At 43.9% G+C, this 27,147-nt stretch overlaps 1 protein-coding gene across 1 annotated transcript in view; it reads right to left on the bottom strand.

Annotated features, from left to right (window-relative positions):
• The window catches only part of PAH (phenylalanine hydroxylase), a 52,340-nt gene extending 29,546 nt beyond the window's left edge, over positions 1–22,794 (bottom strand). Inside the window, exons 1-3 of the mRNA XM_067536150.1 lie at positions 22,662–22,794; positions 18,292–18,399; positions 1,313–1,496 (exon numbers count right to left, since the gene is read on the bottom strand). Of these exons, the coding sequence (XP_067392251.1) occupies positions 1,313–1,496; positions 18,292–18,399; positions 22,662–22,682 (313 nt within the window). The 5' untranslated portion in view covers positions 22,683–22,794. The remainder of the gene's footprint in view (positions 1–1,312; positions 1,497–18,291; positions 18,400–22,661) is intronic.
• Positions 22,795–27,147: the final 4,353 nt, after the last annotated feature.

Below are 27,147 nucleotides of genomic sequence, written 5' to 3'. Positions count from 1 at the left end.
CTTCCTAAATGGAGCATTTTGCATTTGTCCTTATTGAATTTCATCCTATTTACTTCAGACCATTTCTCCAGTTTGTCCAGATCATTTTGAATTTTAATCCTATCCTTCAAAGTACTTGCAACCCCTCCCAGCTTGGTATCATCTGTAAATATTATAAGTGTGCTCTCTATGCCATAATCCAAATCATTGATGAATATACTGAACAGAACAGAACCCAAAACTGATCCCTGTGGAACTCCACTTGATATGCTCTTCCAGCTTGACTGGAAAACTATTAGATTGGTTTGACACAATTTGTTCTTGAGAAATCCATGCTGACTGTTACTTATCACCTTATTATCTTTTAGGTGTATGCAAATTGATTGCTTAATTATTTGCTCCATTATCTTTCAGGGTACAGAAGTTAAGCTGACTGGTCTGTAATTCCTCGGGTTGTCCTTATTTCCCTTTTTATACATTGGCACTATGTTTGACCTTTTCCCATACTCTGGAATCTCTCCCATCTTCCATGGCTTTTCGAAGAGAATAGCCAATAGCTTAGTTATCATTTCTACTGCCTTTCTTTTCCAAGCTCTCTTAATTGTAGGACAAAAGATAATATTTTCCCCCCAATTCAAGCAATGAATAATAGATTTATATCGATAATATAATTGTAGGTTAGCAAATGCTAGCAAAATGTCATAATTATGAAGGTAATGAAAATGAAGTGTTGATTATCATGGCTGACTCCAACACCCCACTATCACCACCCTCAAAACACTCCTAAATCTCTGTTAATAACAACAAACCAAATCCTACAGCCCTTACTAAGGACTAAGGCCACTGAGGCACAGTCCAGCACTATAATTGGTGTGAAGCAACGTAACCCGTGTGGAAGCAGAGGGAGAAATTCTGCTTCAAGAAAGTAGAATTCTTCTCTGATTTCCCTGGCAAGGACCCACTACTACACTTCTTCAGAGAATGGAATTCACTCCCCTATCTCTTCGGCACTGGTCCTTCAAAATATTCAAAACCAGCTAGATTATTATTATTTATTCAAATTAGAAAAGAGCCAAGAGACCTCAGCCAAAATCAAGGTTAATGATACTAGGTACTATAAACACACAGAGAGCAAGGCAGTTCCTGTCCCAAGAACTTATAATTGAAATAGACAGACAAGACAGATAAAGGGTTGGAGGGGAAACACAGGTACATAAGTCAATCAGAAAACTGCTTTACTAAAGGGAATAGAAGTAGTCCAAAAATCCTGAGTGATTTAGGCAGATAATACACAGTTTTATAGTCAACATTATCACAGTTAATATTTTCTTACCGGCGTCCTTCTTCTTTTTACGTGAAAGCTCATGAACAGCTGCTCCAATTTCATTTCTCAAAGTCTTGATGATCTCCTCAAGAGCATTAGTGTTCTTGCTTTCCAGATTTATGAAGAATTCATACTCATCTTTGTTGACTCGGGAAGGTCTGGACTCAATATGGGTCAGGTTTATACTTTTTACCTACGAGAAAGGGATAATGGGCTGGATTTTGATACCATATGCTGTAGGTGGAGTCACAGCAAGATGAAATTCACCTGTTGGTGAATAGTCCCCACAAGATCCTCTGCACCACAATAACCTCCACCAGATGGAGCACTTGTATAGGGGATTTCTAAACCCCAAGGTGAAATTCAACCCGTGTAGAGTCAACACAGGGTTTGTGCCCTACATAATCCCTCGAAATAGGTCTTAAATTGGATTTAAGTGGTGTATAGGCTTTGTACAAAGGTGAATTTCACCCCGATACACCAGGAACAAAAGCAGCACACAGACTCTGAATATGACTATGTGGAGAAGAATATTTACTCAGAATCAACACAGGATTCAAGAATTCCTCCCCTGAAGACTAAAGAAGTGAGAATAAATAAATACATTTAAGTTATTTATGATTATAATGAAATGAGGTTTGGAAAAGCAAGGAGTGGGGCATCTTCTGATCCAAATCTCAAGGGTCTGAAAATGAAAAGCCATTATATGCTTTCACTCTGTGCACGCAGCTTCCTGCTGCTGCCTAATACCCTACAGTAAGGTTACTGCTGTGACTACAGGGGTAAAGCAATGGACAGTTCCTTGAAACTTGCCTGCCTACTCTCTGTGTCTGTATTGGCCTCTAATGCGCTGCTCTAATGGGAGCAGCTCAGGGGTCAGCTACCGTAAGCTCAAGTATCTCTGCACCTGCAACACTCAGCTCAGCCATGGAAGCACATGACGCATGGCTCCAAAGTTCCGCTGCAGGACATCCCCTTCCCACCCAGAGCAGCATGTAGCATTTGGGTGAATGGGGAAACAAAACCTGAGTGAGATCAGGAAAGAATACAAAATAGGAAGCAACACCCCTCTCCAAAAAATAAAATAAAATACATACATTTTAAAAAATCACAGAAGAAAAAACAGATGAGAAGGAGAAGAGAAAATGGGAACAGAATAGGACAAGATTGAAAAATTAATGAAAACAAAGGAGAAGAGACAGCAACTGTCCTGGGACACAGCATGGGAAAGGGCCCCTATTTGCCAATCAGACTTTAGGGGGAGCACCACCAAAAAAAAAAATACACATGGGAAACCATTGTCTTAGTAAGCTAAATAGATAGAATATATGATAAGTCACATCCAAGATACATGTTCCAAAAAATTTTAGAAACACTTGACAGTGTTTCAGTATCTCCACTGAGTGAGCAGGACTATTGTCTCTTTCTTAGACGTGACTGAATCTTAGGTAGAGATGGTCAGAAAATGTTTTTCCTCCCATGAAAAATTTTCAAGACATTTTTGTTGTTGTCCAAGTTTTTATCCAAAACTCTTCTGGTTTTCATCATAAATCCAGAACTTTCAGGGGCTGGTTTCTTGATGAAAATGTGAAAAAGATTAGTCAAAACTAGATCTGCCCCAAGCAAATTTTCATTTTGCCTTTAAAAAAAACAAAACAAAACAACCCCTCCCCCCCCCATGTTTCCTGGACAAAAAAACTTCAAACAAAAAGATATCAACAAGCTCTAAACCTTTTCACTCGGCAATATTCCCACTGCAGTCACTGTCACTATAGTGTGAGGCCCATAATGAATTTCTGCCTCCCAAAAGGAAGCTGAGACCCATGAAGACAGAGAAAATTCAGGTCTCATGTTAAACCAATTTAAAATCAGATAGGCTATAACAGCATTAATTCCTGCATGGGAATCCAGTGGGAACGATTACTCCTCCCTAACTGCACCCCATTCAGATCCATCATGCTCCCTGAGCCCACAGACACAATTATGTAGGGCGAAATCTCGGCCCCATTGAAATCAGTGGCAAAACTCCTATTGACTACAGAGGGGAAAGGAAGGATGACACAGTTTCCATGCCCCACCTTCTACTGATTTGGGCCTGTCCGCTCCTTTTTTTGCTCTCCTTTGCTCCCCTTTGTGCTACACAGTGCAAAGGGACAGCTGGCCATCAACAACACAGAAATGACCTCATTCACTTTGCTACAAAAGGCAGTGCAGAATCTGGTAAGAAGCAGCGTGCATGGCACTCTTCTGTGTCCGGAGTGTTACACGCAACAGATTACCTTAAATTGTTTGGCTAAATACCAGTACAGTAAGTTGAAAAGTTCAAAAGGACATTCACCAACTGCTGCTCATGAAAGATGCTCCCCCAGTTGTGCTGTCTGCATGCAGAGAATGTGGTTAATTGCGTTAAGCCCTAGGGACAATTTGTTTTAGAGCCATAAATTTCTGTGTAGCGCACAGACCGTACTTTGTATTTGCTTTTTAGCTAGATGGTGAGAGATCATTACAGTGCTCAAGAGTTAGAAATTAAAATGACTTGAAACTAGATTTCTTTTGACAGAGACCAGACACAGTGGGCTATCGTCTGATGTCAGCTGGCCCATTGTAAATCCACACTAACTCCACTGAGGTCAATGCAGCTACTGAGGATTTACACCAGTGTGAAAATGGACCATTAGGCGTTGATCTCCACTGTCTGAAACCTTGTGCAGTCATAGACAACTGTGCAAAATGGTGGTAAAATGCCACCAAATCAGAATGCTCTAGTCACACCGACAGCAACATTTTACATTCACCATGCACTGGTGTAAATGGCTGCACAAGAGCTTTCTGAAGTTGTACAGCACCTAGCACAATAGGGTACTGGTCCATGTCTGGGGCTTCTAGGCACTAGTGTAATAAATAACAACAACAAACATAAAGGAGTGAAGAATCAAACCCACAGCCTGTATTGATTGGCTGTGGGGAGATGCAGAGGGGAGTTGTAATAATTAGGACTACAAATTTACCCTCGTAAGCTCAGCTGTAAAAAGGATATAAAAGTTCATAAAATGTCACAATAACCTATAACAACAAATGTGGATGGGAACAGGTACAAAAGGGAGAAGAAACTGGATTAGTCTAACAAAATGGCCTACCTATATAACTCAAGAATTATGTTAAAATCATGCTTGATAAAAACAGAAGATGTGGAACTGGAAAGTAATGATCCAAAATTGATGAGTCAGATATTAGGCCTAACTGGTGGACAAAATAATGAAGGGATGGCTGTTCCATCCACCATTCCCTTTGTGGGTCCTTAAAGAAAGACTTTGGAGGGAAAAGATAAAACAAGAGATGGACGCTACTAGAGAGAACTTCATGATCATGCCCCAGAATCTTCATCATCCTGACCCTGAGAGATGCCCTGACCAGACTGGGCCAGAGAGAGGGACCCAGATGACATCACCATATCTACCAATTCCAACTGACTCCCAAACACCACCTGAGATTAAATGAGATCAGATTTTAACAGCAGCAGCAGCTTCAGCTTGCGTCAACTAACTTCTTCTCTTTTACCCAAAAGGACAGTTATTACCTCTTTTAAACCACCTGAGAGACTGTCAAACAAGGTTTTTTGTTTTTTTATTTCTAAAAAGGGAAAGGGAACAAAGGATGTTGTTCAAATGACAGCCTTACTTAATACTTTACATTTCAAGCACTAACTGTTTTTCCTTCTTTTTGTATCATTAATAAAAGGTTAAGAAGGCTGTTTAATGGTGTGTTTGCCATGGTACTCAGCAGGCTGTGGTCTCTGTATACCAAACCCTGAACCTTGTTTAACGTTGTTTAGCAGACAGTGACTGTGTTATATTAACACCTTTGGGCCATACATTCCATCTAAATTAATACAACAGGGGCCACACAGCAATGATTTGTCCAGAAGCCTTAGGAGAGCAAACAACAGAGAACGTAGCCAGCATGCACGTCACTCGTGTGACAGATCAGCTCTATTCTTTTGCCCCTTCTTCCTGTTTTGTCCACCCACGCAGGTACAGCTGGACTGCTGTCAAAAGCAAAGAGATCTATTTTGTTTATTATAGTTACCTGTCCTCTCATCCAGCTGCACCACTAATGCACAAATACAGAGGAAATACCTATCGATTTGCTATCGTGTTGTGCAGTGGATTGTTTCTAGTTTGCCAGGGAGGCAAAGGAGACTCGTGTTAGTTTCCTTTGGGCAGCCTAAAAGAGGAGGTATACTCACCCATTCATATTCCCATCTCCTTTACACCAATGTAAATCTGAAATAATTCCACTGAAATCAGAAAAGCTATTCTGAATTTGCATTAGTGTAAGTGAGATCAGGTTCTCTCCCCCTTCTCTGTCACTTCTGAACTGATCCAGGGGCAGAAGCCAGAAATTGGTCATATTTGGCCAGCTGGTAATTCTTCAGTCCTTGGCTGGTGTAAAGCTCTCACAGCCAGTTCCTACTCCACTCCCCACTCTGTTCCTGACGTGCAGCCTGTGCGGAGGTGATGGAAGGGGGAACAGTAACTATGTTTACCTGACAGACAACTGCTTAGGGTCCATTACCAGCCAGCAGAGTTTAGAGCAGGCTCTAGAACGCCCTAAACTGTGCTGGGGCCAGCAATGAACTGACCTCAGAAACACAGAGGTGCAACCAGCTGTCTGACAGCCCTCTCTCCACTAATCTGCTCCATGCCCAGCAAAAACGGAGCATAGTGGAGAATTTGGGGCCGAGCGTGGTCCAAGTGATCTGGAAATTCCGATCCATTCAAGACCTCTGGTGCTTAAATTATTCAGGGTCAAAATTCACACTGAATTGTAATCTAATGGCAGAAAATGTTGCCATTATTTCCACTATCATCTAGGGGGAAAAAACAGTTGAATGTGTAGCTTTTGAACTGTATATATCCTATCCTGAGCTATATGACATTATATAATCTATACCTCTCCTTAACAATATATATACACAACTAGCAGTTCAATGTTGTATTTTAGTTTATATTAATAATGTTCTTAACCACAAAATATCTTGTATTGATTACACTGCAAGCAAAACTGAAACAATACTGATCTGTTTTTCCTATAACCATTTCTATTACTATTTGTAGTTGGCTTAGGATTTCGGAGGACCTCAGTACAGAAAAACTGTCCTTACAAGACAGTTGTTTGCAAAGTTGTTGTAGCCATACTGGTCTCAGGAAATGAGAGAGATAAGGTGGGTGAGGTAATATCTTTTATTGCTTGTGAAAGAGACAAGCTTCCTTCAGGTCTGAAGAAGAGCTCCGTGGAGGGCATTCTTCACTTCCCGTCCTAAAATCTTGTATGATACAAAACAACAGATTCTAGGATGTTGTGCCGTGTGCTGTCAAACATTTTTTGACTTTCACTCAAGAGGTGCCTGCATCTCAGCAATGGGCAAAGAAAATCATGTGTATATTATATAGATATATATGGTGTCATTTTGTAAAGAGTGCTTTGGGATCCTTTTGGAGCCATATAAATGTAAATTACTGTCATTCTTGTTTTAGAAACAGAAATTCTGTGGCAGAAATTGAACCCTTCAACTTGGTAGTTTTGCAGAATCATGTTTTCAGATGTTTTGTATGCAGCTTCACTTCAAAATATTTACTGCAGCTCTGTTACTAGAGTTTCTATTCCACTCCTAATTTCATTTTGATACAACTTCTCCACCTGGTGTCTACTGATGGTATTGTAATTATATTTTATATGATTCAAAACTCAGAAGTAGGACGCAGTTTCTGTGTTGCCAGTTCTTGCAATTTTATTGTTAGTCTCCTGATATTTGATATTTAACTTGAAGCCCCAGCTCCTGGAGACAACATGAGAATTTGGGGGGTTGTTGTTTTTTAAAAAAGGATGTTCTTAGCCCTCCTAGTTGCAAAGAAAAACTTGTAAACTTGACACGAATGTCCCCAAAAGCTCAGAAACCAGAAGGCAAATTTTAAAAAACATCCACCTCATGTGTATTATGTCTTTTAAAAAACAACTAATGATTTTTTTTTTTTTTTTTAAGGTAAGCTCATGATTTTTGAATGTTTGGGCTTGGCAATACTGTAGTTTATACCTTAACCCCTAAACTCCCTAGGTCAGATTCAGCTCTGTGCCAGGACTAGTCCTGGTACTGGGACACAGAGGAGACATCTTGTGTTTCCCTCTTCAGGAACAAGAGGGGCTAATTCATCCATTGGGTCAAGCTAACTTGTGCCCTTGTTCCAATTGCTCTCTGTGGCCTACCGTGGATCTCCAGCGCCTGGGGGCAATACTTAACATTGCCCCCCGCCCATCGGCAGCAGCGCCCCATGGAGGGGAGTCTGCGAGCCCATGTCCTGCTCTCCCTCACTCCCCTCCCATCGGCGGCAGCAGCAGCGACGAGTCCCGCTCTCCCCTGTTGGCGGCGGTGGCAGCAGAGTGTGCAACGCCCCATGGGTTGGGGGGGGGGGGTTGTCTGTGGGCCTGTTTCCCACTCTCCCCCTGCTGTGGGGGTGGCAGGGGGCTGCCTGGCAGCGGTGGGGGGGGGGGGGTGACGAGCTCTGGTCCCCGCGGCTCCCTCCTTGCACCCAGTGCACGGGCAGATGAGCCAGTAGTAGGCCCTGGCTACCTGCAACAGAGGACGGGCACACCCTGGCCAGTCCCCTTCCCACCCTAGCAGGCCCTCCTCCAGCCAGCCTTGGAGAACCTGCTGCATGGGGGCCTTCCTCAGGTGGGATTTATGGTCCTTTGTAGACTATCCGGCCAACTTAAAGGAGCAAGTCCCTAGTCAGAACTGCTCAATGGCATGAGTATATAGTCGTCTGCCTTGCATATATTTCAAGGCACTGCACTTGCCATCTAGAAGTTCATCATCATCATGTAGTAATCAATTATACCAGATTCCACTGTTAGTGCAAACTGAGACCAATCATTGACCCTATGTAACCCTGAAATCTTCAGTGGAGTGACCAGTTCTCATGATTTTAGCTTGAGTCTCACCAGGATTATTGTTTTCCTTAAAGGCCTAGCTCCTGGAGCTGAAAATTTAAACGTTCCTTAAGGAAGAGAAAAAAAAAAAAAAGATTGCAGAGAATAGTCTGAAAACATGATCCAGGTGAAACCTCAGGGCTCAAAAACCAAGATGTCAATCAAAAGAACCCCCAATTTATGCTTTTTTTTTTTAAAAGTCTCATGATTTTTAAGACAATGTCATGATTTTCGGATCAGTCTCATGATTTTTTAATGACTGGAGTTGGCAATACTGCAGGTGTCACCGGTAGTAGAAGTTGGCCCATCATTAACAAGTCTTTTAACAAAAGATCACTGGAGAAGTTACACTTTCACAAAATGTTTTTCACAAATATATTAGGAAGCCGGGGGTGGAGGGGAGGTGATAGTTATAGAATGTTATAAGCTACTGTTTCCAACAATTCATTTGTGTCTTCCTTCTGTGAGCTACTATACAATCCTCTACTTGATCCTTAAAAACCAAGAACAGCTATAAAATCCATCTGTTGCTTATTTCCCTGGCCTTTGTCACTAAGCGACCTCAGACACATCAGGAAATTCGTACAATACTGTTGTATAACTACTGAATTTTCAGTGAATCACTACGTAAAAACTCCCAGAGTGAACATTTGCGTGCTCTTTCTTACCATCTTTATATAGACTTATGTGCTGTTTTTTTTAACCCTGGCTAGCTGTGGGCTAGATCCGAGTCCCATTTAAAAGGGGAGGTTTCCAAAAGCACAAATGACAGTTAAGCAGCTGATTCCCATTCAAAGTCAAGGGGAGTTTGGAGCCTAACTGCCATTTGTGCCTTTGAATATCTTTCTCAAAGTCAATGGAGAGACTTTCATTTTGTTCAGTGAGTTCTAGACACTGTTTGTTTAAGGCAGGGCTTCTCAATTGTCTCTGTACTGCAATCCCCTTTTCCATACTGGGACCTCGCCCTAGACCCTCCCATCTAGCTGGGCCCTCTTCCATTCAGCAGGAAGGGGGGGTGGAGAAGAGCGGAGTGGTCACCATCTTCTAACACCTCCTGGGAGTTGTGAAAGCCATCTTGAGAACCTCTGTTCTCAGGCATTTATCACCTAAGTGCCAAAACCCATGAGATCAGAGTTTGTTGAATGTATTAAATACAAATAAAAGACCAGGAAACATGCAGCTTTGTACAAAATACACAGGGCTCTGCCTCTCCACCCTATTACCCCACCCATTCGTGTGCCAGCCAGCCAAACCGAGTCAGCATGCTCTGGGAAATGATCTGCTTTAGGTGTGAGGCTAGTACGGCTTGCTGTCTCCCAGGAGCAAGGCGGAAACAGGAACCAGATTGTGACTGAGTCAGAGTCTGGTTCCTTGTCTGCTCCTGAGAGAAAGAAACTAGAGCCTATGGCAAAGTCATAGCTGAGCCCACCTCTTCCTCCTCCTTCTGCTGTGGTTTTGGGCCTGGTATTGCTAAATGTCCTTTTTTCCCCCCCATTTGATTAAAAGCAGTTAAAAATGCCCAAAATTACAATGAAACATTTTGTCTGACCTGAAACTCATTTTTGTGTGTGTCTTTTTTCATTCAGAAAAAGACTTTTTTTTAATTTGGGCGGGGGAGGGGGACCCTCATTAATTTTCATAGCTCTAGTTAGCGCTATCCCAATACATCACAGAACTTCCTGGCTTGAAGTTAAAAGCTATGAAATGACACCCCTGAGCAGTGCCCAGACCAGGGCAGCAAAGGGAGGGTTAATAGCTGGTGCATGGTGTAGTGGAAATAGGTATATTGGGTAATAGGTTGTGTGTGTGTAATAGCTAATGTGCTGAAGGGACAGAGGTCCCATTTATCCTGCTAATGTACTGTGTTAAATTTTAGGGAGAAGCAAATTGCTTCGCAAATGTGCCTATTGCTGGGTAACCTGTATACTTTTCTTCTTGTTTTGGAAACAATCCAAAATTTAGTAAAAGATCAATACATTCATGATGGTCAAAGAGATAATGACCACTTTGAAGTTTATTTGTTGAACAAAGTTAGCTCCATACAGAAAAAAAAAATCACAGTCATCTTCGTTGGCTCAGAAAGCAAAGGGTCTGTCTCAACACTACCATTTATCTCTGGACCAGGTTCCAATATCTTTATTCACATCGCGTAATAACTTACTCTGTGAGTACAGCCATATAACTCAAAGGTGCTGCTCTGTGTGAGTAAGGCTGTCAGAAGCTGGCCCTCAGGGTCAAGTTCTGCTACTTGAAAAGTTCTGCTATTACTCAACAAAAGCAGGTTGATTCCTAGTTGAAGGTGAGGTAACAATTTGCATCATATTATTCCTCCTCGTTTTTCTAGGAAATATTTTTCTCCACCTTGTTCTGGGTAGGATTTCCCTATCTGTGCTTCTGGCTCACATGGTCAGTGTTTAACCCTTGCATGATTGTCTGCATGGGGATTTTTTTTACTCTACCATACTGTAAAAATCATTCCTGGGGTCAAAACCACTTGTGACTTCCTATCTGTTTCTTTCCAGCAGAAAAGCAGATTCTGCTATCCTTATTTACAATGGGCAGTACCTTACTTTGAACACCGTCCCATTAAGATCAGTAAGACAGGATAAATACTATTCACTATGACGAAGGCTGGCAGAATCAGGTACTATTGGTACTGAACACAAGGTACTGCGTCTGCTACCTGACTGGATCATTCCAAAACCCACAAAGAGCTTTTAAATCCCTGCTGCCAAGAGAAAGAGGTGAGTACATCAGAACAGATACACAGGTGTCACAGATGAGGAATGGTCCACTAGCCTATGACTCAGGAGGCCTGTGCTCAGTTCTCCACCAGAGATTTTGTGTGTGACCTTGGGCAAGTCACTTAGGGTATGTCTACACTGACGGTGACAAAGTGGCCACCATCAGATCGACCTTTCTGGATCGATTGAGCAATCAGTGAGTACCCTCTTAGTCGATCCAGAAGTGGACACTGTAAAAACCACCCCCTCAAGGGGCGTAGTGCTGCGTCGACAGGAACACAGTTCCCGCCGGCACAGCGTAGTGAAGATGCCGCGCAGAAGGGAAGCACAGCAGTCAACGGGAGTTACACAAGCTACGCAGAGTAACTTGTATAACTCCTGCCAAATCGCCAGGTAAGTGTAGACCAGGGCCTAGTCTTTCTTTCTGTGCTTCAGTTCCTTTCCTCTTCTGGAAAATAAGTAAGGATACTACTTCCCTAACTTACAGCAGGGTTGTGAGGACATTAAAGATTGTGAGGTGCTCTGCTACTACGGTATTGAGGGCCATGTAAGTTCCTTAAAAAGATTTGCATGAGTATTTGCATGGAGATGCATGTTTGCAGCACTTCTGTCTCCACAAACATTCTGACAAATAACATTGTGCCTGTATGAATTATCATCAATCCAGTGCTTACTGAAGTGAATGGAAAGATTCCCTTTTACTTGAATGGGGACTAGATATGGCCTGTGGTAAATAAGGACAGGGAAATAGGTTTCCTTTCATTCCCCAATGGGCCACCACCTCCAGGGTAGGAATGGTGGATGCACAGATTCTGGCCCAGGTCAGGTTTGTAAACACTTACTTATAAAGGTGGTGGGGTTGAGCTGGATTCACAGCTCATCTTAAGAATGAGCCTTTGACACCATGAGGATATGGCTCACTGTGTGAGAGAGAAGGGGTTGGGGACCTTTTGTGAGTGGAAGTAGACCCAGGTAGCAAAAATGGGGCAGGCTTGGGTACTCACTGATGCTTGAGGAACACACGCTCAGCCAGTCTGCTTCCTGTTTCACCAGCTCAGCTGGTCCATGACTCCCTCAGGCCACCTTTCTAGTATTCTATTTGGCCCTGGTGTTTTGTCCCACAACTTTCAAAACATGGGACAAAACACTAGGGCTAGATTTTCAAAAGAACTCAGCAACCCACTTGCATTCAGTGTCCTGAGATCTGAAAATCTGGCTGATTATTTTGCTGCCTACGTGGGAGGGAGTTCTCTTGGAAAATCTGGTCCCAATTGTGGGTGCTGAGCACCTTTAAAAACACAGCTCTATGTCTGTTGCTGAAAAACAGAGGGATTCCCAGTTTAAAAGGATCCATGGTTACCCTACACATGCACCCCATCCTTGGCTGTGGACCAGAATGCTTGTCCATGGAGGCTGATTGCACTTTTCATAGTTTGTGTATTGGAGTCACAATACTGGCTTTGAAAAGTGCTCAAAAGACTACAAAATCAGGAACAAACATAAGACAAAACCAGATCTACCCAAACATGGTTTGAATTTAAAGTAGTCAGACACAGAGAAGCAGAATACAAAGAAATGATTCATGAGGCAAATCTGGAGGTTACATTCTAGAAGATAAAAAAAATCAATTCCTGGTTCTAGGAAGGCTGCAGTGCACACCTGGATACAAGTAAGAATTGTACTAAAACAAGAGCTCAGTTTCAAAGCACAAAACCTCACAACAGGGCATATGGACAGTCCCTTAGTCACATATGTGACCTTCAGGATTGTTTGTATACAATAAATACAGTGCTCACCAAAAACAGATTGAGCTCCCCTTAAACTCGGTGGCATGGTTGCAGGGCTATGTCCACTTTCGGGTCTCTGAGTGTGCCCCTGAGGCATAAGGGCTCATGCCTTTACCTCTTCCGGGAAAGAATTCTGCAATATTCCCACTCCTAGATGGGGCCCGGGGCTTCAGAACCCTGCATATTAACCATGCTTACCCAGCAGGTTCAAATGGGCTCAACCCCCGCAGCTCTTCCCTTCAGGAGTCTGTGACCAGTGGGCTATGTAGTGACTAAACCACCGTCTTCAAACCAAAACATTGTTTATTTAGCAGTAGGAACAAAGCATTTTGAGAAAATGGATTTTACAACAAACAAGCATTTACATACATCTTGGTCTTACCTAATAGCTTACTGCCGTTGCTGGTAACCTAGGCAGACGTAATTCTTCTGAGACCTCCAGCAAGTGCCTGGGTTGCAATCTGGTTCCCCCAGACAACTTTCCCCTCTCAAGACAGTGTTCCTTTTTAAACCTGCCACAGATCTTTTAATCTCCTGTGTTCACGGCTGTAACAGGACATACCTGCCCTGTAGGGTATCCCTCTGACAAACGGAGGCGCTGGAGGGTCCTCCTTGCATTTGGATTTTTCCTCCTCCACCAGTTAGGGCCTCTATAAGAGAGTGGCCTGCAGTGGGGGCTGGAAAGCTTGCAGCCAAGTCAGCCCTGATTACAAGATGAGCCCCGCCTGAGAGAAATCAGGGACTTCAAGTATAAAAGGCAGCAGAAAGCTACAAGGGAAGAGTGTGGTTGAGAGAAGTAGCTGAGACTGGGAGAGGCAGGAGGTCTGATAGTAAGCAACAGACACCCAGGAGGGGCGATTGTGTGGCTCTGAAGTTGATGTTTGTTTTGGGAGGGAGTGCTGTTTTTGACAAGCTTTGTTGCCAACTTGGTGTAGAGTGAATTAAAGAATTTTGGGCTGAGAAGGGCTAATGACAACTTTGTGAATTCTTAAAGAGTCATGATGAAGGGGAAGAAAAGGAAGGGGGTGGCCATGGCACTACAGACTCCCTATAAGAAATACAGTAGGCTTGCCTGGGTTTGTGCCCAACTTCGCCATCTTTATTAGTACAATGTCACCTTATCACTCCCCCCAACCAGGAAGATTTATCCAGGTCTAAACCCTAATGTCCAGCAACAATAGCTATCTTCTCCTTCCGATTCACCCATTCCTGGACTCCTCTTACTTGAACTGTTTTAAGTCATCCTGCTCAATGCTTAAACATCCCACTTCCCCCACCCCCTCTGTGGCCAAGTGATCTCTCTCCAGGTTCTCCTTCTGGAGACAAACTTCTTCTCCCAGCATATTATGCACCCTGCCACCTTTCCCCAGATGATGCCTGCTGAGAGCTGTCCCTGGAGACAAGCTTCTTCTCTAACCAAGGGACAGGTGGTCTGGATGAAATTACAATAAGATGCGTACCCAACTGGCTGAAAAACCATAATTAAGGAGTAGAGATTAATGGTTTGTTATCAAATTGGGAGGACATATCTAATTGGGTCCTGCAGGGGTCTGTCCTGGGTCCAGTATTAGTCAATATTTTCATTAATGAGTTGGATAATGGAGTGGAGAATATGCTTGTACAATTTGTAGATGACACCAACTGGGAGAGGTTGCATGCACTTTGGAGGACAGAATTAGAATCCAAATTGACCTGGATAAACTGGAGAATTGATCTGAAATCAACAAGACGAAATTCACTAAAGACAGGTGTAAATTACTGCAGTTAGGAAGGAAAAAATCAAATGCACACACTACAAAGCGGGAAATAACTGCCTAGCCACTTGTACTGCAGAAAAGGTTCTGGGGGTTGAAGTGGATCATAAACTGAACATGAGCCAACAATGTGAAGCAGGTGCTAAATAGCCTAATATTCTGGTGCATATTAACAGGTAAGACACAGGATGTAATTGTTCTGCTCCAGACAGCACTGGTGAAGACTCAGCTAGAGTACTGTGTCCGCTTCTGGGCCCCATGGCCTAAAAAAGATGTGGACAAATTGGAGAGAAACCAGAAGACAGCAACAAAAATTATAAAAAAAAAGTGTAGACAATCTGTGAGGAAAGGTTTAAACACACCCAGTTTTGTGTGTCTTGAGAGGGGATCTGATAACAGGCTTCCAATATGTTAAGGGCAGTTATAAAGAGGATAGTGATCAGTTGTTCTCCATGTCCAATGAAAGCAGACCAAGAAGTAATTAGCTTAATCTGCAGCAAGGAAGACTTAGGTAAATTAGTAGGAAAAACTTTACAAAGACTAGATAAGCACCAGAACAGGTTACCAAGGAAGGTTGTGCAATACCCATCGCTGGAGGTTAAGAATGGGATAGACAAAACCCCTCTCAGGAATGATCTAGGTTAATTTGGTCCTCTCTCAGTGCAGGGGAAATGAGCTAGATCAATGGTTCCCAATCTGGGATGCAGGACCCCCTTGGGGAGATGCCAAAGATTACAGGGGGTCAGTAATACTGAGGTCATTTAGCTCCCCAAGTCCCACGCCAACTGGGCGCAGCAGCCTCAAGCCCCCCAGGGAGCAGCAGCCCTGAGCTCCGTGCTGGCCGGGAGTCCAGCCAGAGCGAAGCAGTGCTTCACTGGTGGGGGCTGGAGCAGCCCCGGTCAGCCCGCCAGCACCTACTGCCTCCATTATCCGTAGTCCCTGAGGGACTGGAAGAGGTGGGGTCACATGGCATGGCTGCGCCAGGGAAGGCTTAGTTTCTTACTCAGGTCAGAGTATTTTTTTAATTATGTATGTAATTTGCTGGTATTATTATTGTGTGTGTTTATAGGGGTTGTGTGTGTTTATGGCTGGGTTGGGGGGAGCGTGGGGGGAGAGGCATGTTTTACCTAGTGTATCTAGTGGGGCTTTCACTCAAAAAGGTTGGGAACCACTGAACTAGATGATCTCTCAAGGCCCCTGCTTGCCCTACAATTCTATGACTTCGAAGATTAAAACACAGTTCTTAATAGGATATATTCTGCCACCTGTCCCCAGATGGTGCCTTCTCAGGGCTCTCTCCTAGAGACAAGCCTCTTCTCTAGCCCAGGAGCCTGGCTGCCTCTTGCCAGGCTCACCCTCTTCCTTTCCTCCCCAGTCAGTCTCTTTGATTTCATGCTGGAGGGTTCAGTAGGCAGCCCTTCTCCTGCTGGTGTCTTTCCCTTTATAAGGCTCAGGTGAGTCAGAAATTTCAAGACCAGCAGGGACCACCAGATCATCTCGTCTGACCTTCTGTGTATCACAGCCACCAGCACCACACACTGACCACAACAATGAAAATTAGACCAAAGTATTACAGCACCCAGGTGTCTTCTCGGCAGGTAAATCAATCAATCACAGATGCACTGAACCCTGTTCCTGTTTAAAGGGGCTAGTCAGCCTGTGATAGTGGACCTTTTCCAGTCCTGGTCCAGACCGGCTTTGTAGGTTGGCTGAAGGCAAAATCATCACAGCAGATAAGGGTCATCAACTTCCAAGAGTTTGTGGAGAGGTGGTTTATCAGAAGCTCTTCTTTTCCTTCCTCTTTGTTTTTCCACACACTCTCTCCTGTTGATTTGACCCACTATACAGAAAACATCCCAACAGCCAGGCCAACACAGTATTCATAAATTATTACACAACAGCTCCAAATGCGTCACACAGTCCTTGAACCACAGTCTGCAGAACGCGGTGGGGGACTGGGCTTGGCTTTTGAAGGAAACAGATTCATAGAATTCAGGCTCAGTGCCATGGAACAATTTAATGTGAACCATGTTTTGTAGCCTTTGTGTTGGCTTTTCCTTCTCCCCCTATTTCACACGCAAATGTGGCATGGTTTATAGACAAATGAGCAATCTATAGATTTCTTCCATGTGCAGTGAGAAGGGCCCAAGAAATGCCACTAGGGCAGACATGGTGCCCGCAGACAGGCTCCCCTGTCAAAAAAGATGTCTCCTGGACACCCTCCTCAATCGAGTCAAACAGATGTGACCAACCAAGCCGTTTCCAACTGAATACCAAAGCCACTGGTTCCTGGAGTAGAAGGGGTGAAAAGAATTGGAAGCCTGCTTCTCTGGCCAAACTCCTATTGAAAGTGGGAGCTGGGTGGGCTGAGTCTAAATGACATCATGTCCTCATCTCTGACATTGTGGAAGCCCCTCTGTCCAGGCTCTGTCTCGCTGGTGTTCCACGGTTATGGCCTTGTTGGGAAGGGGTCAGAGGGAAAGTGCTGATTATAGCATTATCCCTTTGCAGACTCAGGTCTTTCCTCATCTCAGATCATGCTGATCTTTCTCTTGTTCCCATTCTTACCTTGGAACAGGGGTATGGAAGGAACCAATGGAAGCATGGCAAACATGCGGAGATGGGCACCTCGGAGAATCCCACAGTCACGGTATCTCTGTGCAGATGTCCACACATGGAGTTAATCAGAAACAACTGGATGTGCAGACAAGCCCACAGGACATGCATATCACCAAGAAGCAGAAATACTGTAGAAGAACCATACTGCAAGGGCCAGTTCACAGACTGACATTAGCTCCGTAGCTCAGATAGTTATTGTGTACTCCCCTTCCATTTAAAGGATCAAAGATGTCCTGGGACATAATTTTTTTTCATTTGTACTATGCCACTACAAAACCCTTTCATTTACTAAACAAGTCAATTTTCTAATAGAAAATATGTAGACCGCAGTTCATTACAGTAATCTGCCTAAACAATTGCTCGCAGGAACAATCGTTAGATATTAAAGTTCTAAAAACCTAAGAAAACAGAGTGGATTTGCTTGGGATTATATACACTGCCCTGTGTCACAACGAAGGCTGTCAAAGATGTCACCAGTTCCATGGGCTCCATGTTTTTTTTAAACATTATCCATGACATTTGGGGAAACGTGCGCACATGACATCTTAACAGCAATGCAGCTCCTTTCTTCCTACAGGATCCCGAAGTGCTTTTACATATCATGGGCCTGATTCTCAACTGCCTCACACCTTCTGTAGCAATATACACCTGTGCAAAATGGAGGTAAAATGCTGCCATTCTGATCTGATAGTGTTTTGCACATAGCCTGCATTCACTTTGTACAAGTGTCAGTGACTACACACGGTGCAAGGAAGTGAAGAATCAGGCCCTTATATATATGTATACATTTATAGATATGAAATATACAGACATCCACAGGCAACACTCCATAAGCTAGTCAAATTCAACCACCTCTAGGGTACATTTTGTTAGCTAAATAATTTACTTAGAATGGAATATTTTTAACCCTGGTATAAGTTAAACATGAATGAAGGGTTGATTAAGATTTTTTTTTTAAGTTCTCAGCTGAGACTAAACAAGGAAAATTTGAGTCCAGAAAAGAAAACATCCTCCAACCTTTAAGTCAGGATCATGTGAAAACAGGGGGTAGAATTGAAAGTCCTGACATTTTAAAGACAGAGAAGCAAAATATTTACCTCAAATATGCGCAGAACTTTAGCCAACGCCCCAACCTTTTCTTTCAGAGAGAAAATCAGAGAGATCATATCATTTGTATATGTATTTTCTTCAATGTACATAGTTTCCTGAAAGATAAAACAGATTCCTTTAAATTCATCTATATAGGGATGAATTCTGCTCTGCAGCACATCCCTTTTGCCCTCCTCCAGTGATTCAAAGGGGACTTATTGCTGCCTTAAACAGATATATGAGCATTTCCCCAGCATAAGGGGCATGCCAAGGCAGAACCCAAGTGTACTCTGGTAATCTTGGGTTAGCATAACTATTGCGTGGAAGTGACTTCTCTACATCCCTTCCCTACACCACCCCATTGGGGGTAAAACAGCAGCTGTTTAATAGCAACACTATGCAACAGTTTAGAATGGAAAGTGAAAAATACCACCACCCGTGCAAACTGCAGGGGGCTTTTGGGGCAATTAAATATAATTATGCAAACTGGGATTTGGCCAGTACACAAGGAATAACACTTCTTCTCCTGCAGGAAGTGCCATTAGATCTGCAATGAACAAAAATAATCAGGAAATGTGGTTCACATCTCATAGGAAAAGTGGAACCTCTAGCAGCAACCTGCATTATGCTGAAGCACTGGTGTTATGCAGCACATGGCCCAGAAAACCTGGGTGATTAGCCAAGACTGGGTGCGAGCATCTCCATAGCCAAGTCCTACCCACATTACTGTGCCTTAATTTTTCTGCAATGGCTCATGTGTGTCTGAGGGCGCAGCCCATGGTCCTTTGTGTGGAGGTGCACTAGGATTCTTTCTTTCCCAGTCAATGGAAGGAGAACTTGTCTGCCACTGAGGGGAACAGTGGGAAATGCACTGGAGGATATCAGCACTTGAGTGATCTTGCCTGAATCCTCTTTCCAGACAGAGCTAAAGCACAGCTCCAGCTCTACCTCATCCCCTCAGTTGTGCAAACAAGCATCGAATCAAAGCACAAATAAGCACATGCGTGGGTATAGATGGTTTGGGGAGGGTTGGGCAAAAACATGTGTAGGCACACACAGGCTAAAAGACTACATGTAAACATACTCAGAGGAAAGATTGTCATCTACTGAATCAGAAAACAAATATGTTGCAGGAAGTGGTTTTGGAGGCTTCTCATACAAATACTGACCCATTCCAACTCTACTTAGCTTGTGAAGCCTGACGGGAACAGCAGTAATAGACAATATGGCAGCAGACTAATGAAAGCCATTCACACAAGAAGCATTTGTGTAAGAAAAAGGTCAGTAGTCTGTACAATTTAATTTAGGAAACTTTTTAACCAATGAACATCGTTATAAAATACTAACACCAGATGGGTTTGATGTTCTGTATGCAAGTCAGTTTTTCTTGGAAACAAACCAACCTAGTACACAAATGTCAGTCAAGTGGAGAGGGCATTTAACTTCAAAAGGCTGTGTTTTAAAACATTTTCAAAATCATGCAATAGCACAATTAAAATATTTAGAACACTGTACAGATCCACATAATAGGTTCAGGTTAATAGGTCTGACAACGGAGGAAGATGTGAGTTGGCATGGTGCACAATCAGAGGTGAATAACCCGCACAGTACCTATAAATAACTTGATCTTTTTAGATCATATGACTTCAACCTCATCTTCAAACCCTAACTCAAATCCTCAAATTCTGTTTGGCACCTAACTTTAATGTGTTGAATCAAGAAATTTCTCCCCCCCCCCCGCATCATCCCCCCAGGAACAGAGGCTTTTCTACTCTTGAAAATTGGTCAGATTGTTTTGCACTGTGCAGTTCTTTATAGCTCAGACATGTTGCAATAGACCAAGGGTTTCCAAACTGTGGTTTATTAATCACTTTTGTTGCCCTTCTCTGTATCTTTTCCAGTTCTAATATACCTTTTTTGAGATGGGGAGACCAGAACTGCATGCTGTATTCAAGGTGTGGGCATACTATGGATTTATACAGTGCCATGATGATATTTTCTGTCATCTTATGTATCCCTTTCCTGATGTTTCCTAACATTCTGTTAGCTTTTTTGACTGCCACTGCACACAGAGTGGATGTTTCCAGAGAACTATACACAGTGACTCCAAGATCTCTTTCCTGAGTGGTAACAGCTAATTTAGATCCCAGCATTTTGTATGTAAGGTTGGGATTGAACTTTCTAATGTTTATTGCTTTTCATTTATCAACACTGAATTTAATATGCCATTTTTTGCCCATTTTGGCCTATGCTTAATGAGTAGTCTCACAGAACTCAGTGGAACTATTCATGTGCATGAAGTTAAGCACATTCCTAATCTTGCAGACACTTAGGTATTAGAAAGCTTGTTCTTCATTGTAGGATAATAGTTAGTGAGAAACAGTTATGTTCCATATTGCTCTCTCAACACTGGGACCAATTATTAGGAAAGATATATTTGTGTGTGTGTGTGAATTAATGGATCTTTAGGAGTAAGTATGAGCACTTTGTTTTCTTATACTTAGCACAGTTTATTCATGCTAAAGAGTATTTCCTATCTTTGGAACTCTCAGATAGCTAGGCACAGCAACTTTGTTTTCCTTTAATTAATAGTTGAATGATATTAAACCTGTCACAAATGACTGACTATACTGTATATATGCATCATTGGCTTACGAGATCAAGTCCCTCAGAGCATGCCACAAATCCACAGGATGGTCCTGGGTAGAAGATTTTGTATTTGGAGCCTTAAGTTATTGCTACCTGTGTAAAAAAACAGAGGTAACCAATCCTAATTAATTTGCATCTGTGGAGACTAAATAAAATCCAGAAGAGTTCTGGAAAACATTAAGCTCAGCAATTTGCTCCCCGTTCTGAACTCTTAAGACAGTAAAATAGAAACAAGATGGTTGGCTTAAATATCATTTTGGGCCAAACCACCATCCCTAATGTAGACAGCATGTGGTTGTTTGGACCTACATGTTTTGCAAAGAAGTGTAATACCAGTTGGTTGACTGTTTTGCATGGAGGCTGCTGTTTGCCCTTCAGACATACAACATCTTCCAAAATTTGGAGATCTAAAGTGCAGATCTAAGAGGAATAGATGAATCTTATTTCAAAATCAGCCATTCATCACACAGTTTGGAGTTCATTAAATTAAGAATGCAGAGTGAAATCCCAGCCCTACAGAAGACAATTGAAGTTTTGCCTTTGACTTTGTTGGGGCCAGGATTTCACTCAACATTACTGAACTCCAGAGTTAGAATATTTATAAATGGAAATATATTTCTACTTCAAAACATGACAAAGTAAAATTTTCAAACACACCCAAGTGATTTAGGAGTTTAAGTTACATTTCCAAAAGTGCCTCAGGCACTTAGGAGCCTAAATCCCACTGACTTTCAGTGAGACAGAGTATGTTGACACTGCAGTTAGACACCCATGGCTAGACCGAGTCAGCTGACTCAGGCTCTCAGGGCTGTAAAATTGCAGTCTGCGCTCAGGCTGAAGCCAGAGCTCTGGGACTTTAGCCCAAATCAGTTGATATGGGCCAGCCATGAGTGTTTAACTGCAGTGTAGACATACACTTAGGCTCCGCAGTCACTTTTGAAAAATAGGAATTAGGCTTCTAAGTCATTTGGTTACTAATGAAAATTGTATCTGTGATTTTCTGTTAATTTCCATTTTTAAGTATATGTACCTTTTCATTTTCCTTACAGTTCCACTCTGACCTTGATACAGTTGCACTAAGGTAAAGGAGTACAGAATTTGGCGCAAATAATTTACCTACCCCTCTGATCATGGAATACTTGTTTCTACAGTAAAAATACTACCCATCATTGAATAAGATGTGCTTCAGCAGACTGCCATCTACTTTCTGAAACTATGGATTCAAAACACTTTAAGTTCTGATTGCTGAAAGTAACAAAGAGCCAATAAAATCGCAGCATTTAACAAAATAATCCTTTAAAACCAGTAAAGAATCTGGCTATCAAAACAGGCACAGTCTTTTTTTAACACACACATTTTGAGAGCTCCAGTTTGTTTCTGATCACTTCTTTTCTTATTCCATTTGCCATATAGACATTGGTAGTGATCTTATGATGTTGCGATGATGACTCTCCATCTCTGTTTTACCGTTTAGCTTTTGTTACTACTGCACACATAGAACTACAGTTTACAACAAAGTACATTCACTGTCAAAAAGTGAGCAGAGTAAGCACCATAACTGCTGATACAGTAGCCTTGTTTCCTCACACACCATGAGTGAATAATAGTATGCCATGCCTCAGAAAACACGGTACAAGAACAACAACCGGAGAGGCCATCCATGCTCCCCAAGGAGTGGTGCCATTTCACATGCCATACCAGATACACCTGCATATGCCATACTACTTACCTGAAAAGGGTCTCCATTCATTTTGAAAACCTCTGTGTCCAGGCTTTAAAGCCAGTAATACTCAGACTGCAATGCACTCGTCTTTCTGTAGGGAAAGCCTTCTGACCTTACTAGGTTTGACAGATCTGGACTGTGCAAAGGTATTTAAAGTTCAGCATGAAAGGAAAGTCCATCCCTCTCCTCACCCTTTCCTCCTCCCTCTCCCTTCAGTTGTGTGTGGTTAGAGGGGGCGTCTTCCCTACACGCCCCTCTCCACCCCCACCAGACTCTGGCACAAGAGGCGAAAACATTTTATATGCGTGCAGTGAAAGCAGCAGAATTCCAGCCTCTCCAGAAGTGTCCTTTAGCATGCAGTCACTCTAGCATATGGTATCTATCTGTGACCCACGTGGATGGGTGGCATGGTTTGAATTAAGGTTAATATTGTATGCTATGTTCCTTTTAGTTGTGCAAAGGGCTTCACCTTTTGTTAAGCAGCTTTCTAGCCCTACCTTGATGTTCCTTGGCTTGTGTGAGCAGCAGACACTGTTTGACATTATACAGGAGGTACAGCATTTTCTGTCTGCAGTTGGATCTACTTTTGTAAGCAAGTGTGTCTAGGGAAAAGCCACAAGAATGGGATATAGGAAGAAAACTGAGAGAGCTGATTTGAAGGGCACAGGAGTACCAGAGTGGTAGCAGGGTGCTGCAGTACTAAGAAAAGCCTATGTGACATGGGAAAATGTAACAAGCGAATCATGGAGGAGGGCTACGATTGGTAATGGGTTCTGCATAGAACAGCACAAAACCAAGCTGGGAAAGAACCAGACTGCCAGATGAGGGAGTGCTGCAGAATTGGGGCCCTACGCAAGAAAACAGGAACAACACTGATGTGCATTTTGATGATATTGATTTTGACTTATATACCTAAATGATCTGAGGCCCTGATTCTGCAGCTTGTTACAGACGGACAGGCCCCTGCACCTAAAAAGAGCTTCAGTGAACCCGTGGGACTCCACCAATATGCAGCAACCTGCAGGATCAGAGTCGAAGAGAGAGTGTGCTTCTCTCACCATGTGATACCACCACAACTGGGGTCAGCACAGGCACAGGGGAGATCCTGCGATGAAAGAGGGAAAGGGGGAGAGGATTGTGAAAGGAGGGGGAGTCCCATAGAAGGGGGAAGATCGATTGTGGGGGGAGAAGGGGAATCCCAGAGGAGGGGGATCCTGAGGTGATTTGGAGGAAAAGGGTATCCTGAGGGGATTGGGGAGAAGGAGAAACATCAGAGGGGATTGTGGGGAAAAGGGGGAATCCTGAGGGGCTTGTAGGGTGGAGAAGGGGAGTCCCTGGGGCAGGAAGGGGGACATCAAAGAGGGAGGTCTCTGCCTGTGCATAGATGTGCGCATCATCTGAAGCCATGAGAGCCAATGTGAGAGGGCATGATCAGGCAGTCAGTCCCCAGCCTGTGGGACAGGAGCCGCCAGTGTGGGTTGAGTGAGGGGCAGGCTCAGCTCTCAAAAAAGAATATTTACACCAAGCCTCTATGACGACTCCTCTTTTCCCCCCCATACACTTTCAATTTTTTCCCTATTTCTATTCTCTTCTATCTTTGCTTCTTTCTGAGGCCCTCCTCTTATTCCACCCATACAGCAAAGTCAAGGCTAAAACAATCATTCATTCAGAAACCTTGTAATTACTGTTGTATCTCCTCCCACTCTTTGTCTATATTGTATATTTATACTGTAAGCTCTTTGGAACGGAGACTCTATATGTATATATACACTTTATGGTGATAAAAGGAAAAGGATATAGGCGTCAAGTGGGAGGTCCCTTTGCCTGTAGTGGATTTCAGACTCCCCCCTTGTCTCGGGATGGAAATGCCTACTAGGGTCTTTGGTGAGGCAGAAAATTATCTAGCAATCATTCCAACTTGCAGGACATGGGATAGAACTGTCAAAAATCTGTAAAGTTCTATAATAGTCTCCCAGAATCTGTCCCTTTTCTTGCCTATTCAGTACATCCCCGACAAGTTTGAGGAATCAGTGGGAAGAAGGGAAGGATTCCCCTAGTGGGGAGGGGGAGGGAGGGATTTTTGAAAAGTTCCAAGCTTGGATAAATTAAAATATCTTCCAAAGAAAACTAAGTCCCTTTTTTGGAGATGTAACACCACCATCTTCCTGCTGTTGTCTATAAGGACCCTTAGCTGAACTCCTGATGCCCCTTCACAGAACTCCTCCAGCCATTTGCTTAGCTAAAGCCCCTCCCAGATGTCCAAACCCTCCGAATTCCCCAAGACAAATCATTCATCGGTGCCTTTGCTTGAAAACTCCTTGCAGGTTTAGTGTCGTTTAAGACTATTTCATCCTACATATCCCAGCCCCTGCTACAGTAACTGTCGGATAAAACAGGCCAAACTTAGCCTTTAAAAATGTTAGAGGTAAGCTAAGTAAGCTCTGAAGAAATACTCATCGTGTATCTGAATCAAGTGTCATTCCCAAGAGAAGCCCTCTGCAAAATGCAGTGACAGAGTGTATGGTTTTGTAGCCGTGCCTTTTGAACCCCTCACAACAGCTGGTCACTAGATGGCGCTCTGTCCTCATAAGATCACTGACTGCCCATTTGTATTTTTATTCAGGATTTTTAAATCATTACAGCTGGAGAGAAGCTGGAGGGAAGAATCAAACACCAGCAGCCCAATTAATCAATGGAAGGTTAGCAGTTACCACGGGGAATTTCGGTTCCTCTGCACCTGGATCAGCACCTGCCCCTCTCCTCACTCTAGTTAATTGAGTCAATAAAAGGAGGGATTGGTGCATAGCAACGTCTTAGCGCTGTCTCTCTCCAGGTATTTGGTCAATACATAAATTATTCTGTCTTTACCACTTACTGATGACTCGCTTTTAAAGAGCTGCAATCATTTTAAACAACCTCCCCGAGCAGAAGAATCAATGCAATGCTCAGAGCAGGCAAAGATCATTAACTATTGAGGAAGTTGTAAAACACATGCTCGCTCCGCGCCTCTGAAAAGCCGAGAAGATGCCCTCTCCTGGAGAACCACGGTACTCGGCGCTGCAGCAACCAGCCTGCCTGCCCGCCGCCTTCTCGTTGGCTTGTGGCTTCGTTTGAACCAAAATACTCGCCTTGTAAAAGTGAATTAGAAGCAGGGAGCCAAAAATCACTCGTTGTGCAATTCCAGGGGTGTCAATGGAACCCCCCCCCCCATGGGGGCAAAGGGATTATTTGTTCATTGTTATTATCAGCATTACTGACTGATGAGACGCTACCAGAGACGTGCATGAAGGTGGCCCAGTATAGTTAAGGTGAAGCGTGGCGATATAACTCTAATTCTCTATGGATGGATAGGCCATCTTCACAAACCATTTTGCACACACACATGCAGCCGGGCCAGGCAAAATTCCTCCCCCTGACTTCAAGGGGGTTTCTACCTGCGTACAGGCTGCAGGTTGAGCCCCACTACACCCCTGTATCTTGAAATAAACCCTTCCCCGTCCTTTAGTACCTACATCAGGCTGGCAGAGAGTACAGGCGGCACCTCGCCTAGGAAGGGGTTCATGGACGCTCCGCTGGACTGGACTCAGCCCGAGGTCCGGAGGTGAGGTGGAATTTGAACGCGGGTGCTTCCAGCCTGCGGGGAGAGTAAATCCGGCCGCGTTAGTCGCTGCCGTGCGGGGACTAAGGGAGGGAAGCGGGGGGCTGGCTGGCTGGATGCACAGCTGCTCCCGGGCCGGGCTGCACTGGACTTTGGGAGCTGCTGATGGACACGGGCCACACAATGGAGACACGCGCCTGACCTCGGCTCCTTCGGCAAACTGCCCCCAGCCGTCCCAGCTCCTGGATCGTGAGTGTGTGTGTATGTGTGTGTGTGCACCACGGAGATCACGGGCTGGAGGGAGCCACCGCCGTCTTGTGCCAGTCACTTCAAGCGCCGCGGTTGGGGGGTTGACGGGTCAAGACCAGGAGCAGCTGCCGGGTTTCCAAAGGGGAGGAAAGGAAGAGTCGCCGGATGGCATCGCTCGTCCTCACCTGGGGGCCGCCAGCGAGCTGCCCCGCACTTCACGCTCACAGCCTGGCATGCCACCACTGGGGGTAGCTGCATGCCTGGGATCCAATAACCCGGTCTTCCGAACTAAACGCGCCCAGACGTTTGCAAACTCGAAGCAGAAGAAGGTGGGGTGGGAACAACCCCGGCCCAGGGCGTGTGGTTCCGCAGCAGGGGCAGCAAACGGGGAGAGGAGACTCGGGAAAAGTGGTAGTCCCCCCCCCCGCCTTCTCTGCAAACTGTCACTTCAGGTTAGCGGGAGAGCCGGTGGAGGTCATTAGCATGAGCTGTAGCTAATACGCTTAAAGCCTCTAATTATTTATTGTGCCCTAATGGAGCGGTTCGAGAAACACGGGGACGGGTTGGTTTTGGTCTAATTGGCAGCCCAAGAAATGTCTCTAGAGCCGAGACGGGTCCATTCCAAGCACTGCTCCCAGAGGAACC

The sequence above is a fragment of the Emydura macquarii genome, unplaced genomic scaffold (assembly GCF_026122565.2).
Source record: "Emydura macquarii macquarii isolate MOO-44397 ecotype Brisbane River unplaced genomic scaffold, CSIRO-AGI_Emac_v2 contig_3530, whole genome shotgun sequence".
In the NCBI taxonomy this organism is placed as follows: Eukaryota; Metazoa; Chordata; order Testudines; family Chelidae; genus Emydura; species Emydura macquarii.
This window is presented reverse-complemented; position numbering and strand designations above follow the sequence as displayed.